The sequence below is a fragment of the Trachurus japonicus genome, unplaced genomic scaffold, assembly GCF_045865225.1.
Source record: "Trachurus japonicus isolate A0001 unplaced genomic scaffold, Traja_1.0 AP030420.1".
NCBI classification, from domain to species: Eukaryota; Metazoa; Chordata; class Actinopteri; order Carangiformes; family Carangidae; genus Trachurus; species Trachurus japonicus.
Window position 1 is genome coordinate 65,960 of NW_028220553.1, and position 17,489 is coordinate 83,448.

At 43.2% G+C, this 17,489-nt stretch overlaps 2 protein-coding genes across 2 annotated transcripts; one reads left to right on the forward strand and one right to left on the reverse strand.

Moving 5' to 3' along the window:
- Positions 1-1,738: 1,738 nt before the first annotated feature.
- Positions 1,739-5,140, reverse strand: LOC146960396 (disintegrin and metalloproteinase domain-containing protein 17-like). The gene is made up of 6 exons (XM_085772412.1): positions 4,990-5,140; positions 4,759-4,889; positions 3,812-3,979; positions 3,199-3,255; positions 2,152-2,231; positions 1,739-2,037 (listed from the first exon to the last, which is right to left on the reverse strand). The coding sequence occupies exons 1-6, from the start codon at positions 5,138-5,140 to the stop codon at positions 1,755-1,757; spliced, it is 870 nt and encodes a 289-aa protein (XP_085628538.1). The 3' UTR covers positions 1,739-1,754.
- A 130-nt stretch (positions 5,141-5,270) lies between these two features.
- LOC146960397 (cleavage and polyadenylation specificity factor subunit 3-like) lies at positions 5,271-17,004 on the forward strand (the record flags this gene model as incomplete). The annotated part of the gene is made up of 9 exons (XM_085772414.1): positions 5,271-5,284; positions 5,582-5,759; positions 11,524-11,613; positions 11,743-11,893; positions 12,831-13,006; positions 14,594-14,752; positions 15,467-15,613; positions 16,604-16,768; positions 16,896-17,004. Coding segments are annotated over exons 1-9 (1,189 nt in total), but the record flags the coding sequence as incomplete, so codon positions are not given.
- Positions 17,005-17,489: the final 485 nt, after the last annotated feature.

Below are 17,489 nucleotides of genomic sequence, written 5' to 3' on the forward strand. Positions count from 1 at the left end.
AGAAACACTTTTTAACCCTTTAAACTCTCCAAACCTATTTTAACCCTATTTGTACTTTATTAATATCATTTATAGAATATAAAAACATTTTGATCCTTAAAAATAAAACTTTGACCTCTGTGTTTTTGACTTTTACTGTTTTTTTATTTGGCAGCTGCACGTGTCATTGACTCTCAGTGCACTTTGACCTTTTGAAGCTGCAACTAATAATCATTTTGACTATTAATTAATCAATTAGTCTATCACACAGTAAAAATTGATTCTGATGTAAAGACAAAAAAAAAACATCAAATAACCACAAATTAGAAGTTGACAATGTCAAATCTTTGGCATTTTTTGTGCTGTTGTGATAAAAAATATATAATATTTCTAAAGCTTTTAACAACATTATCCATTATTACAACATGTTGTGTTGATGCTGTTTCTATAAAATGCTGGTGACAAACACTTTGTCTCAATAGCGTCAGTTAGAAATAAATGTTTTTCTCTCATTAGACAGAAACTCGTGCACATAAATGATTGTCACATTGAAGTTGAACCTTTTTAAAACTTTAAGTTCAACTCAGCAACAGTTTGACTGATGACTGAGCTACAACAAGCGTTACATTTGGCCTTTAGGGAACTAAAACGAGAGCCGGGCTTCAGCTATAAAAGTGAACGACGACTTTATGTAACAGAAATAAACGTGTAACATTCAGGAGCAAAAAAAATCTTTGGTGGGACGTTCAAGAACTAAAAACGGACGTAGGAGCGTACAGTTGCTGGTCGTATCGTGTAGTGTGTCATCAGAAGACGAGTTGGTCTGAGTTTGTACGGTGGCTGGCGGGGACCAATCGGAGCTTTAGCGACATTTTATTGGACGAATAAAAGTATTGACCAGATGATCGATCACCACAGTTAAACACAGTTTGATTGTGGAAGCAACATCTGATCTGAGCACCGTTCAATCAGCACCAACGACGGTTTGATACCTGGAGAAGGTTCGATACCCAGCAGCGGCCCCTCGCTGCCACAGCTTCAACAGGACAATATGTTAGTTCGAGTCACTAAAGGACGTTAAAGAGACGCGGAGAGGACGGACGGAGCAGCGATTTGAAACCACGGTCTGACCACACAGGAGGACGACTGGAAGGAGACGTTTTGTTTCTTTTTCTTTCTCTTATTATAATTAGGGATCAACTGATATGGTTTTATCAGGGTCGATACTGATACCGATCATTAGTAATCAAGGAAACCGATATTTAACCGATATTCATTTGCAGTAAAAATGAAAACTTTGGTGTCAGAATTTAAAAATAACACACCAGGGATCAGACTGAATACAGTCAACAGTTTGTTTCTGTTTTGTTCACTGTGAAAACCTTTGGGACATTGTTAAACAGCCAAGAGAGACGGCTTCGTTAGAGCCAAAGGAGTGCGTTTATGCGTTTAAAAATACATTTATTTTATTGGTTACCGGTGAAAAAAAAACGGCCGATATCGATTATCAAAAAAAAAAAAAGGGAAATATCGGTCGATAATCGGTTGAACTCTGATTGTAATTAAATTCATTAAAAACGTTTTTCTGATTGAATGTGTCTCGATGTGATCAGACTGAGATCTGCTGCAGCAACAAAGCGTCAGTGCGGCGGCTTCAGGACGGAGCCGCTTTAAGAAAATAAAAAATAAAAAAAGTCGTAAAAGTTTGTGAAACCAGCACAGGAGGACGTGAGCGGGACAAACCGGGCACCGTCCGTCCCGTCCCGTCCCGTCCCTCAGCACTGCGTCTCCTTGGTGTCGATCTGGTGTTGCCTCTGCAGCCGGAACATCAGCGCCTTCTCGCTGCGACTCACCGCGCTCGTCTCCGTCAGGTCCTCGAAGGAGCGCCGCCGCTGCTCCGAGCGCTGCGCCGGGCGGCCGAACGCCTCCTGCAGCGCCTCCTCGTCCAGGTGGGAGTCGAAGCTCGGGTCCTCCTGGATGGTGGCCATGCGGGGGGAGTCCAGAGGGGGAGGTGGGGGAGGAGGGGGAGGGGGAGGGGCCGCCACCGCAGGAGGAGGAGGAGGATGGTGAGGAGGAAGAGGAGGATGATGACAGCAGGAGTCTGGACCGGGGCCGAAGCCGAAGCCGGAGACCGGCGGCGTGCTGGTCTGCTGCGGACCGGACGGCTGGAAGCGCAGGTTGGTGGTCGGGAAGGTCGGAGGCTTGAAGATCCGGACGGACGCGGACTCCAGGCTGCTCAGGAGCTCGGCATTCTGGGAAAATGAACAGAGTCAGAGTCAGTTGAGTTTGATGTAGGGATGTCACGATTATAAATTTTCTTGGATAAATAATCACGGTAGTACGATTACCACGATTATTATGCATTAATTAATTTCACAACACTATATATGAATGTGTAAAATCAAATATAGTCAAAATATAACTACATTATTGATAATATACACAAAATATTTTAAGTATCTATTAATATAGGACCAATTATTACTCCCCCAGAGGAAGTATTTGAAATATTGAAGTCATTAATTGTCATCTATACCAAATGTTTGAGTTTATTTTAATAATTTTTTACATTTTATTATTACAAATGGCACACTGACATTTAAATTCCTACCAATTTAATGTTACGTGAGGTAAATGGACCAGTTTCTGTGCATTTACCTTTACTTTGGCGCCACATCTGCCGATACGGTTCCGACAATCTTTTTTGGAGAGTGACAGTATTTAGAAATCTTTACGATAGATTAATTGTGGCGTTTAATACCACGATTAATTGTGACAATAAGTAATCGTGACATCCCTAGTTTGATGGTTAAAGATGAACTCTCTGTGTCTCTAACCCTCCTCTCCTCCATGTGCGTTTGTTTTCAACAACGAAGCCGGTGAGAAATCAATCCATGGAGCGGTGGATAACGTTATTTATCATCTACCATGTTACCATGTGTATATCTGTGTAGTCTTATCTGTCATAAACAAGAGATTACGGGTTACGTTTGTGTGGCGGTGTCGCAGAGACGAGAGCTGGGACACCGGGTCGGAGGCTCTGATCTTACAAGGTTGGTTTTCAGCCAAGAGACGCTAGGTGGAAGGCAGAGAGCCTCCATTCTCCCAGGTAATGATTCGTATCAGACATATTTCCTCCTTTTGCTGCAATTTCATTACATTAATTGTGAAAAACAAGTAATTGTGACATCCCTAAAATACACACAATCAGATACTCACACTGGGGAAGAACAGAGACTTTGTGGTTTGCTCGTATTGTTTATCCAGCTTCTTGTCCTGAGAGAAGAAGATAAAGAAGAAACTTTATTAATCCTGAAGGAGGTTGTTTAGACAGACAGACAGGCAGGCAGGCAGGCAGGCAGGCAGACAGACAGGCAGATAGATATACTTTATTGATCCCAACCTGGGAAATTACAGTGCAGCAGCAGCATTACAGTGACGATAACAACATATAGGATACGAATATAAAGAACAAACTATACATAATAAAATAGCAAAATAGCAATAGCAGATAAAATGCTATGTACGAATGTATATACAACAAATTGGCAGTGTTGATTTTAGTGCAAAGAAGAAAAGACAAGAGTAAACTAAACAGAACTCAGCTCTACTCTACTAAATTAATTAGCTCCGTAAAATATATATTTAAATGACTGTCCACCTGATCTATACAGACTAAAGACAGGAAAGACTTTATCATCTTCAGATTCTGGCTGTAGCACCTTAATCCCTTAGTATTAGTCGTAATACATCTCTGTAACGCGTCAGTCAGACAGTGTGACTGAGTGTAGTTTAGTTTAGTTCCTGACAGAGACAGAACGGAGCGACTCACCACACAGTGGACCAGGATGCTGATAGGAACCCAGAAGAGCAGAGAGAACGCCACCACCGACCCCACGATGTTGTCGGCCAGAAACTTCCCAAACGTGTTGATGTCCAGTTTGTCGATGAAGTCCCACAGACGCTCCACCACGTCCTGCACCTGCTTCATGCACTTCCCCTGCAGGAGACACACACACACACACACACATACACACACACACACACACACACACACACACACACACACACACACACACACACACAAGCTGTGTTTACACACATACACACACAAGCTGTGTTTACATGGAGCCAAATATTCAGATTAGATTCGGTTTAGAGTCCAAACTGAATGAAAATGCTCCATATAAACAGCTCAATCACAACAAACAAGCCCAAACCAAATCAAGTTTCATTCGGTTTCACAGAGGCAGAATAAACCTTTTCTTAAATCGATCAAAAGTATAAAACAATAAAATCAAATCATGTAAACAGTTGACCTGAAAGACTCATTCAGAAAGGATTCAATCAGAAAGAGGAAAAAGTCTCCATGTAAACCCACCTACACACACTCACATCCCGCTTGTCTTTAATGTGTTTTTTTTTTGGGGGGGGGGGGGTTTCCCCCTTTTACAAAACATTTTATATAATAACACGTGAACATGGGGTGTTTTCTATTATAATAACACAAGGAAATAAATAATTAACCAAAAACTTAAACAAAAGAGGGGCTTTTCAGGGAAATATACCTTTCCAATGCTTTCAGATGTCTTCAAATTTGGAATGAGTGTGATGTCATACCATTCATCAACAGATGGTTTAAGCCATTTCTTTGTGATTACAGCTAAACTCAGTTCCAAATAAATAGTTTTCACACTCATAGTAGTTGAGCTAGAAGTTTGTCTTCAATGTGTTTTAAAGCTGCCGTGTGTGTGTGTGTGTGTGTGTGTTTCCACTCACCGCTCCGTCACAGAAGCCCACGGTGCAGGGTTTCCCTTTACGCAGGAACAGGAAGTTGCCCGTCTTGTCCTGGTGGGGGGCGCAGATGCCGCTGGTGCTCCGGCAGCAGACTCTGCACGACGCGTTGGTTTCTATAGAGACGAGAGGGAACAGATACAAGACTGAGACGGATGCATCATCATCATCACCATCATCATCATCACCTTGGTCTCACGCCGGTGTGGTCGTTACCGTTGCAGGCGCAGGGCTGCAGCTTCAGGACGGCCTGACAGAAAGGAACGCACTCCCCGTCCAGACACTCGCCGCTGTCCAGACACGCCGTCTTATCGGGAGCGTTTTCAGGAGGAGGACACTCGCTGCTGTTTCCTGTCACAACACACATAACAACATGTGTAGTTTTTTGGTTATTGTTAGATGATTTGATCAGATCTGATCCAAGAGCATCTGTTGTTGTGAGTCTGTCCCTCACACACCTTGTGCTTCTGAAAGTAGACTGTAAATTATCAGTCAACATGTTGTTGTCAAGGTAACGGTGCTGTTCCATTCATGTTTATAGTATCTGGACCCTCACAGACTCTCACACTCAGTCACTTTACAGCTGACAAAGAGAGAGGGAGTGATGCTGCCTGTCGCTCAGGTGGAGCTGTGACACAGCAGTGTGTTGATGCTGTGTGTGTGTGTGTGCGTGTGTGTGTGTGTGTTGATGCTGTGTGTGTGTGCGCGTGTGCGTGTGTGTGTGTGTGTGTGTGTGTGCGTGTGCGTGTGTGTGTGTGTGCGTGTGCGTGTGTGTGTGTGTGTGTGTGTGTGTGTGTGTGTGTGACAGTAACATCTCGGCAGACGACATGCTCTACACGGAGACGGACCTGGAGGACAGCATGGAGAAGATCGAGACCATCAACTTCCACGAGGTGAAGGAAGTGGCCGGCATCAAGTTCTGGTGTTACCACGCCGGACACGTGCTGGGCGCCGCCATGTTCATGATCGAGATCGCCGGCGTCAAGGTAACGGACGCTCACCGCCACTCACATGACTCAGCTGTTCAACCCTCTGTTGGTGTTTTGTTTATTGCTTTTTTACTTTATTTTGCAAATAAATCGATGTACAAACCAATAAGGCAAATAGTAAACTTGTAAATATAAATAAATACAAAACATAAGATATAAGAGCATGAAATAAAATAAACAAACATCAAATAAACAAGACAAAGAAAAGAAAGTATGTACACGTAAAGTAAATAAATTAGAAAAATTAAACATTTCAATCAATAATCGATGTGACCAGATCAATAAACTGAGTCTGACAAACAGGAAATCAGAAGTAAGGCTTCTAAAACATGCAGCATCCCTTCAAAATAAAAGCATGGAAATACAAATCCTTTTAAAAAAAGAAACTGTTTTTAACACCGTGTTGTCCTGCACTTTATCGTCATCATGTCTAAATGGAAGCGCATATTGATAAGTAATTTCATCAACTCACAAAAAATATTTCCCAGAATGCACCTCTTCACCTAAACTTCATTATCACATAATATCACATTATGTAAATTATAAACATATGAATCGCAGTGATTCACTCTCTCTGCTGCGACAAAGAACAGATGTTATTATGATTTATTTATCTTAGTTGGAGCAGAAACAGTGAAGATTAAAACGCAGCTGTGTTTTGATTAAAAAGTGATTGATTGAAAATCCTAATCAATAATCACAGACTTCAGGCTCCAGAGTCAATTTCTCTTCATTTGATGAGCAAAATAAACTGTTTAAAGACGTCGCCTCGGGCTTTAAGTTGAAGGATGGTTTTATAATTTTAACATTTTGTTGAATAATCCAATTAATAATAAACAAATGTATACTTTTAGATCATTTTATTCATTTGTATGTTGTGTTAATCCTATATATGCTGGTGTTGATGTATAATTAATTCAAATATCATGACAAGGAGAGTTTGAAGGTGATCCGTGACTAAATCTGAAGTTAATTCCCATCTACTGATTACCTTGTTTTAACCAGTCAACAGGCCTCCTGAGGTGTGTGTATATTAACCTACACCTGAAATACACAGCATCATAAAATATGCATGCACTTAAACTTTTATATGAAATAACAGGGTATCCACGGGGTCTTAAAAAGTCTAAAATTTGAAAATCTAAATTTTAGGCCTTAAAATGTCTTAAATTTGTTGAATTATTGTGTTCAAGTCTTAAATAATTTTAGACAGGTCTTAAATTTTCTTATGCCCACCATGGACGAGCATTTCACTCGCATTTGCCCCTAAAAAAAATACATGTGTGAACCAGGAAAATCACAAAAAGAAAGAGCACAACCTGCGATTGGTCAAAAACTACAATTCCCACAATTCTCTGGCCTCAACAATAACAGTAGTTAGTGTAAGTAAGGGAGAGTGGAGCTGTCGGTGAAAAGAGGAAACAACGCCACGTCTGGTCCTGTTCTATGTTGTTCGTTCACACCGTCACCGTTTATTCGTTACGTCCGCGGTGTAAAAGGCCGTAACGCAAAGACGCGATTAGGCGCGAGACGCGATTAGGCGCGAGACGCGGTAGACGCGACTTTTTTTTTTTGCGACGCAATACACGCGATTCTTTTTGTGCGACGGGACCTTCGCGTCTTCGTCTATTTCATCGTGTTTGGTGGGAAGACCCACAAGGGGCTTCCCACCAAACACGCTTTTTTTTCGCTCGAGTTGTGACGCGCGACCAAACGCGAGATACGCGGTTTATCGCTCTTTTTGACTCGTGTCAAAAAAAAATTCACGAGCCCGCCAACAACTTTTTTTTTTTTTCAAAGCAGGTTCAACTGGACTTAGTTATTTGTCTAGGAAGACGTTTCACCTCTCATCCAAGAGGCTTCATCAGTTCATGTAGCATCTGACCAGGCTGGGACTGGTCCAACTAACTGGTCTGGAGACTCAGTATAAGTCCAGTTGCTTTCGATTTAACCTCCTTTGAAATACTATGACCTGGACAAATGAGAATATGCACAGGCCTACAACAACATTTCTGCTCTCATCAACCATGGTTGAGGTCACAACGCTGCGCTGTAGCTGCTCTGGAAGTCCGAGACACTGAGGCCAAACGCCGCCGTCGCTTCTGATCCATGTCGGCGAGTTCCGGGCTGATGAGCTACAGAGACTTTAGAGTCAAAGGAGCAGTGCGTCGCTGTGTCGGACTGTTTGGATTTAATGAAGAAGCTGCACAGAGTCAGGTGAGCAGAAGCTGCCCCCCCCCCCCCCCCCTCACCGTGGAGCCGCTGCTGTCTCACAGCCGCCACCGACCCCTAGAATAAAACACCACCGACCCCTAGCGTGACGCACAGTATACTGTTATGAGACACATTATGCATCCCAACTGTCTTTTTTTTTAGAGGATTTTTTTTTTTTAACCAAGAATGCGAAAAATCATGATCCAGGGGCCAAAATTCGAAACAAATATATTTTTAATCATAATTCTCGTTATTCTCCTGATGTCGGTTTAATGTAAACAGATTGCGCTGATACGCCAGAGTAATGTGACAGCGGGGCAGTGCTGCAGCTGCTGTGCTGTGATGGACCTGATCAGACTGGTGGTGGTCCACAGTGAATCAGTCCCAGATCCTCCACCGTCAGCAGATCCCCCGAAAGCCCCCGCAAATAATACATCGACAAGAAGTTAAGTGGCAAGTTGCACCTTTTCGTCGGCTTATTATTTGCGGATTTTTTTTTTTATAGCCTATATAACGTCACTGCAACATGCGGCTCTCAGTGCTTGTCGGTGTTGTGTCTATAAATTGTGAAATAACTTTTCCTCAATAGAAATATGAGACGTGGTCGATATGTTTCATTCATCCATGTTTTGGCAGACAATACAAATAACCAATGATAATGAGATTTCCACCGCGTCGAACCAATCATGTGGCTGGAATAGAGCCAGTCAACAGTAACATGTGCATTTGTTTGGGTTGCTGCAGATGTGCACATCAGCTGACACCGCCAGAGAGAGACACATAACAGCCGCTTCAAGGAGACTAGCGGACTTTTTTTTTTTTTTAATAGCCTCTTCATTCATCTTGGGCGGGGGGCGGTGCGCCGTCTTATAATGTTACAGAAAACCCTGCATTATGTTTTTTACAACTCGTGTTCCTACACTATAGAGACAACTTGCTGTTGGCTCTATATTTCAAGAAACTTGTTTTCTGTTTAAAAGGCACAATTCACCCATCTTTTAACCGGGTAGTTACGTCTCCAGTCTGTCGAGCGGGCGAGCGCACAGCTGATGTGCTTCCATTCCCACAGACGCACGGATTCAGTGTGGACAGAGAGCGTCAGATGTGACGCGATTGTCGGACGCTCGTTCGCGTCGCATCCAGTTAGGACACGGTGTGAGCAGCCACATCCACTGCGCTCTGGATCAGCTGATCGGTGCTCAGGTGACGTTAGATCTTCACTTTTTTAAACTCATACAAAGTGCAGCCAAACAGCAGGCTGAAGAGAGAGGACCAGCAGCAGCAGCAGCTCTGACAGCTCCTCTGTGGCGCTGCAGACAGGCTGCAGGTGAGCTGGCCTGAGAGCAGAGTGCCGTCTCTTTTTTTTTTTTTTTTTTTAGCAGCCTTTGTTACAGATAGGCTACATGTCCATGTGCATGTGCATGAGAACTGATTTTGAATCGAAGAGACACCCAAATATTCACATCCTTCAGTCCAGGCTTTTGAAAAGAGAGTAGCCTATAAAATCAGCTTCATGTAGCAGTTAACTTTAAAATGGTTCGAATATATTGCTGCTGAATAAATCTGAAACATGTGATGTGCATTTTTTGGGGGGAAATATGGCTTCTGATATAATAGTCTGTAGACATCATCATCATTCAACGTTTTCACATGGTCTGGTGTTAATAAAGCAAACTAAAAATCGCAAAAAGAAAATCAAGAATCGGTTGAATCGAAAATCGATTTTGAATCGAATCGTGACCCTAAAAGTCGGAATCGAATCGTGAGCCACCCAAAGATTCACATCCCTAGTACAGAGACCTGCCACAGTGTCATGGTGCATTAATATAAACTTCAACCTCAGAGCTGTCAGTCCTCAGACTGTCCTGACTGTCCCTGAACATCACACAGGGATGCAAACAGCGCGCCGAAAAGCGAAACTCGCTTTTTTCATGACCAATTGACCCTTCGCCAACTCCTCCCACAAACGGCTATTGTCCAATCCTACGTTAGCAACCGTAACTATAGGCCTGGCAAGCTTTCCGCAGTGAGTCATTACGTTTGCTTTTGTGGACACATTTTGAGACTAGGACGAAAAACATTTGTTTGTAGAGAAGGATGTTGTTGCTGCTGCTGCTGCTACTACTACGGCGGCGGCGGCGGCAGCAGCAATATAGAGATGTTCAGATACGAGCTGACTTTTTTTTTCGACTTGAGCAAGTGTAAATATGGGGAAAACCATATGTCCACCTCCGAAATGACAGCTGTACTTTTAGGGCTTTTACCTGGGCTTTTAGGCGAGGGATCCTCCAGGCAGGGACTGCTTTCACTGACTGATACAGCGGTGGGAGAAAACAAAACAGCAGCGAAAACTGTATGTGGTTCACAATCGCCCAAAAACTTAGAGTTTGACAACGTTTCATGACCAGTGAGATGACCTAAGTCTTGGTGGGTTGATAGACGGTAAAATTACCGGCCCTTACTGCTGCTCTGTACATTGTCCAGTCGTGTCGTTGAACAGATGTTTTATCCTCCTGCGCGAGTCACGTCACTGAAAACTATGAATGCTCTTTGTGATTTCTTCTCTCTATTATCTCAGAACAGTTTATCCAGAAATTTGCTGATATTTCCTTTGAAATCGATACCAAATACTGCCAGGAGCATGGCTGGGAGTGAAAGCTTGCCCGGCGTAGCAACAGTAACCAAGGGGGCGGGGCTTACGCGAAGGGTCAATTAGGTGACTTGTGTGAATCGTTCAGATCCGAAGAGTTTTTGTTTTGAGGGGGGGGGGTCTCAGCGTCTCAGCTCGGGTCAGTAAAATGTTTTTCTAACAGGCTGACAGTGACAATCACGTGAGGCGAACTCATTCATGGTCTCTGATTATACTGATAACAGCCGACCTCCAATGTAGACGCGCGACATGCACGCACGTTACCCAAAGCGGTGACGCCGTTTTTTCCCCCCGTGCACGTCCGCGGCGCACAGCTCCACGGACGTGCACGGTTCCCTACGTTGCTGTGTCAGGCAGGTGTTTCCATGGAGCTCTGCCCCGTTTCAGAGGTGAAGGAAGCCCTAAGTGGAAAGACGTCGCCTCCGCGATGTAGAATGTGTTCAATTAAAGTGAAACTAACACATTACATAGGCCTATATGTCCATTACACACTGAATGAAACATCCCATGTCTTTATTTCTTCAGTTTATTTTAATAGTAATAATTATGACTAACATTCAGTGAAGACCTAAAAATCAGTATCTCCAAAATTGAAATATTGCAATGGTTTTTATTTTTTTAAAGCATTTTTAATATAGAAATGTTGGCCTTCTGAAAACTGTCCATCTATATGCACTCAATACTTGGTTGGGGTTGAACTACTGGAAATTGACTTTTCTGTGATATTGTTAATGGTGAGGCGCGCCCCCCCCCCCCCCACCAGCCCCCCCCCCCCCCCACACCCCCCCCCCCCCCCCCCCCCCGCCAGACAATACCTCTCTTTTTTGGTCCTGACCCGTTTGCATCCCTGTGTGTGTGTGTGTGTGTGTGTGTGTGTGTGTGTGTGTGTGTGTGTAGTTGTTGTACACAGGAGACTTCTCCCGTCAGGAGGACAGACACTTGATGGCGGCGGAGATCCCCAGCGTCAAACCAGACATCCTCATCACCGTGAGTGGAGCCGTTCAACCTGTTCAATCTTTATTTAAACACAGAGCACAGACACTTAACATTGAACCTGTGTGTGTTTGTGTGTGTGTGTGTGTGTCTGTTGTGTGTGTGTGTGTGTGTGTGTGTCAGGAGTCGACCTACGGGACTCACATCCACGAGAAGCGGGAGGAGCGAGAGGCTCGGTTCTGCAACACGGTCCACGACATCGTCAACAGAGAAGGTCGATGTCTGATCCCCGTGTTCGCTCTGGGCCGAGCGCAGGAGCTGCTGCTCATCCTCGGTGAGACCACGGCAACAACGACGCCATGACGACACACGGCGACCTAAGAGTGGCGCTTTCCCTTCAGCTGAGGGAAAAATAAATTCAGGCTTCAAGTTTTATTTACAAGATTAAACTAAGGGACGTGTTTCTGTCTATGGATCACACAGAAACATTTTCATTCACCATACACACTCGTTAAAGCCCCAGTGTGTAACTTATTTGGCTTTTTAGTAGCAAAAATCAAATATTGCTTTCATAAATACGTATTTCACTGAAGTCGAATCACACCCGCATACAAATGAAAGCTTTCTGGTACCTTAGAATGAGTTGTTACAAGTCGTTACAAACACATAAGTGGGCGACGCACCGAACCGAGGCGGCCATGTTGCATCGTGACCGTAGGTAACCACGGAAACTCAGCGGAGCTGTCGGCTCGGCCTGTTAAAACTGTCACCACTGTGTAGTGTGAGGAAGGACGGAGGCACTGGTGTTGCATTCAGGTGCAGTCAGGCAGACGGCCGTCGGCAAACCAACTGGATGTCATTTTACTCGACGAGAGAAAGGCGGTAAAACGTGGGTCGGGTAAACAATACGACATCACCATGACAACATATTGTCACGCCTGTATTGTTTTGCCTCGTGCTGGCGGACCACTTGTTTACATAAACGCTTGTTTATCCTGTTACATGCAGCATCTGTTGTCTGTCTGACGTCTGCCCGATTTCACGTGAATGCAACATCAAGAATACGTTCAGATATGCAACCGCACCGCTAGATGGGGGGAATTCCTACATACTATACCTTTAAAGAGGAACTATGCAAGATTTTTACCTTAAAGGGATAGTTCAACATTTTGGCAAATTGGTCCATTGCCATAATCCCTATACTCATAGCAGTAGGTTCGTTAACTTTATTTGTGTGTGTGTGTGTGTGTGTGTGTGTGTGTGTGGACCAGACGAGTACTGGCAGAACCACCCGGAGCTCCACGACATCCCGATCTTCTACGCTTCGTCTCTGGCCAGGAAGTGCATGGCCGTGTACCAGACCTACATCAACGCCATGAACGACAAGATCCGCAAGGCCATCAACATCAACAACCCCTTCGTCTTCAAGCACATCAGCAACCTGAAGGTTTGTTTTGTTTTGTTTTTGTTTTTACTTTTCTGTCCTGTTTTATTGTGTCGTCAGGTTTGTTCTGTCCTTTGTTTTCTGTTTTGTCTGTTTTGGTCAGTGTATTGTCAGTGTATACATTGTGTATGCTTAGGGTTGCAAAGGGGCGGAAAATTTCCAGTTTTTTATTCCAAATTGGAAAATATCCATGGGAATTATGGGAAATTATGGGAATTTATGGGATTAACTGGAAATTTGGGGTAATTTAAACAAACTGTATCATATCCAAACATAAATGTAAATATTTTGTTTCGTCATAAGCAGACATCCATGCAAAATAACAATACAATTAAAAAACATGACATTTCCACAGATTTATTTGTGAGTAGAACTTTATCAAGTTTTAATTCTTGTATGAACAATCAGCTATTTTACTGAACAACAAAAACATGAATGTTGAGTAAAATATTACTAATTGCTTATTAAAGGGATAGTTCACCCTAGAATGATATTTCGCTCATTATCTACTCACCCTCATGTTGACTAAGGGCTGGAAGAATTTTCAGAGTCCACCGTCCCTTCTCTGAGTTACAGGGGGTCTCGGCGTAGCAGTGCATTTCAATGCAACGGTTGCAAAGGGACACCAGAGCTCTTCGTAAAAAAAACACACACAAAAAAACATCCAAATACCTCCATGCTGCTCGTATGTAATGTCCGTCTTGTGCTGAAGCCCCAAATTGCGTAATTGTCCCGAAAAAAATTAAATAAGTCCACATTCCAAGCATGTTTGTAGCATTAGCTCCTAGTGTCTGTTGTCCGGTTCCGCTGCCAGCGCGCATGCGCAAGGTTCGCACTGAGACCGACTCGCTTCCTTGTTTACCCCGGTGAAGGACTAGAAGCAGTCCGTAATAGCCTGCCTTGCACCGGGACAACACTTTTTCGTGCAATTTTGGCCTCTTAAAACATATTTTAGCCATGGCTGAAGATTTTGATGTCGAGGACGAGCTGCATTTCTTTGCTGAGCCGTATTTGTACGAGCCAGAACCTTGCGCATGCGCGCTGGCAGCGGAAGAGCCGGACAACAACACTAGGAGCTAATGCTACAAACATGCTTGGAATGTGGACTTATTTAATTTTTTTCGGGACAATTACGCAATTTGGGGCTTCAGCACAAGACGGACATTACATACGAGCATCATGGAGGTATTTGGATGTTTTTTTGTGTGTGTTTTTTTACGAAGAGCTCTGGTGTCCCTTTGCAACCGTTGCATTGAAATGCACTGCTACGCCGAGACCCCCTGTAACTCAGAGGAGGGACGGTGGACTCTGAAAATTCTTCCAGCCCTTAGTCAACATGAGGGTGAGTAGATAATGAGCGAAATATCATTCTAGGGTGAACTATCCCTTTAAGGGCCAACCTTCAATTTTGTAAATTTCGGATTTATTCCCGTTTATTCCCATAGAAAGTTTCCGATATTACCCGATACCCGATATTTTGCAACCCTATGTATGCTATTGCCTGTTTCCATTGTCGTTGTCGTTTGTTTTCTGACGTGTGTGTGTGTGTGTGTGTGTGTGTGTGTGTGTGTGTGTGTGTGTGTGTGTCAGAGCATGGACCACTTCGACGACATCGGGCCCAGCGTGGTGATGGCGTCGCCCGGCATGATGCAGAGCGGTTTGTCCCGGGAGCTGTTTGAGAGCTGGTGCACGGACAAGAGGAACGGCGTCATCATCGCCGGCTACTGCGTGGAGGGGACGCTCGCCAAGGTGGGAATCGAACCTGCGACACCTCGGGTCCCTTCTGCAGTTTTTTTTTTATTATCACAGGAAGTGAAACGTTTCCTCCACTGGTTTTTAGAAATGTCAGGTCTGTGCTCACTTTTGGAGACAAGTTAAGAACAACAGAGAGTGAGAGAGTGAAATCAAATAAACAATCACAGCAATAAATAAAAATAGACAATAACAGCTGTAAAATTAGTTTGTCTGCCCCAAATGCATCTTTCTTTATTCATAACTTCTCCTTTAATCGGTATCTTATCGTTTGGAGATAATAACTGCGATGGCAAGAACAGCAACACAAATAACTCTGACTGAGAACCGTGTAATTTCTGAAACAAAATCTTTTACAGTGTGTGTATCTGAATAAAAACCAGAAATAAGACTCTTATTTAAATTATATTATTGATCGGCATCAATAGATATTCCCAGTATTGGATCAGTCCGGTCAGTTTTATTGATAATGTTGAGTTTAATGTGGCTGCGTAACAAGAATCTGAATCTGTGACAGACGCCTGTGTTAACGACGTAGGACCGATCAGAAGAGTGTGTCGTGTTGCGTTCAAGTGCTGCTGGGATTTAATGAATTTTTAATAATATTTTTATATTATTTTAAATGATGAAACTTTTCACACAGGTTATTTAATGTACTGTGTGTGTGTGTGTATGTGTGTGTGTGTGTGTGTGTGTGTGTGTGTGTTGCAGCACATCATGACGGAGCCTGATGAGATCGCCACCATGTCGGGACAGAAGCTTCCTCTCAAGATGTCGGTCGACTACATCTCCTTCTCCGCTCACACCGACTACCAGCAGACCAGCGAGTTCATCCGGGCGCTCAAACCGCCGCACGTGGTAAAAACAACACACACACACACAGACACACACACTATTTAAATCCACACTATTTAATTAAATCCACAAAGCGATGTTCCTGGATCCTTTGGGTTTATTGCGACACACTAACAGGCAAAAACACTGTTTTTTCATGCACTGATCAATTTTGAGATTTTGGGCTATTTTTCTCTCAGAAAAAGTGGAAAGAAATGGTAGAAAATCCACATTAAGGTTTTTTATTTTACTTCATTTTGTCTCTCTCATCAGTAGATTTCTCCTAAATTCACCAAAAGTTATGTCAGGTATCACTGTAAAGCTCCCTCTCTCTCCTGAACAATTATGTGGATCCAAAAACTGTCGTTTCCTCCGTATCCGCGACCAATCGTAAAAGTGCGATTCACATTAATGATCTATGGAATTTTACAGTACAAATCTTTAAAGGCCGTTTTCTCAAAATGAGTTTTTCCTCAGACTCTTGAGCTAACCTTCCAGTTTGATTCCTGTCTATATTCTGAAGGTTTTTCCAGAGGGGATTGTTGATACATCATCCACAGCCTGATTTATACAACATTTTATTCATAAAAACATGGCGATATTTGAATTTTTAGGGCTGGTGACAGTATTTTCTCATTTACAGAGTGATAAAAAGAGATATCCAAAATCCTCCTCTGTAAAAACTTCTGACTCTGATATGTCAACAAAATAAAACAAGAATTTTGAAAGGTTCTTTATCCATTGTTCAGATTTCTGTTCTGGAAATGTATGCAAATTAGCGCATATTTCATCAGATATTGCCTCATTTACATATTTAAACATAAAACTTGACAAAACTTGTAATACAAAAAATATTTGTCTTAATGTAAGTGATAAACTTGGGAAGTTTCATGGTGAAATCTGTTGGTTTATTTTTTTTCCCTATTCACCTGTAGTGTCCCACCTTAATGCAGTTTGTGTGTGTCCGTGTGTGTCCGTGTGTGTGTGTGTGTGTGTGTGCGTGTGCGTGTGCAGATCCTGGTGCACGGCGAGCAGAACGAGATGGCCCGGCTGAAGGCGGCTCTGATCCGAGAGTACGAAGACAACGACGAGGTTCACATCGAAGTCCACAACCCGCGAAACACTGAAGCCGTGACGCTGAACTTCAGAGGAGAGAAACTGGCCAAGGTGTGTGTCTGTGTGTGTGTGTGTGTGTGTGTTGTGTGTGTGTGTGTGTGTGTGTGTTGTTGTTGTGTTGTTGTATTGGTGTGGGCCGTGTTGTTAACTCCCAGCATGCTTTGCTCTGCTCTGCTGTGCTGTGCTGCAGGTGATGGGCGTGCTGGCGGATGAGAAGTGCTCTCAGGGTCAGAGAGTCTCCGGGATCCTGGTGAAGAGAAACTTCAGTTACCACATCCTGACGCCGTCCGACCTCTCCAGTCAGTCTGCGTGTGTGTGTGTGTGTGAGACTGTGTGTGTGTGTGTGTGTGTGTGTGTATTAGGGATGGGTATTGATAAGAATTTAGCGATTCCGATTCCATTATCGATATTGCTTATCGATTCGATTCCTTATCGATTCTCTTATCGATTCTCATTGGGTGAGGGAATAAAAGAGAAATGGGTTTGTTTGCATTAATGCAGTGGTTCCCAACCTTTTTTGGCTCATGACCCCTTTTGACATCACAAATTTCTGGTGACCCTCATTCAAGATGAGCAAGCTCAGATATTTGTATATTCTGCATTTTATTTTATCTTGATTTATTCAAGAAAGTGAATATATCAAGAATATAGTTGTTTAAGATTCTGAAAAATAATTAGTTTATTTATTTATTTATTTATTTTTAATCAATTACTAGACATTTAAGGCGATCCCATTTGAATTCCAGGCGACCCCACATGGGGTCCCAACCCCAAGGTTGAAAAC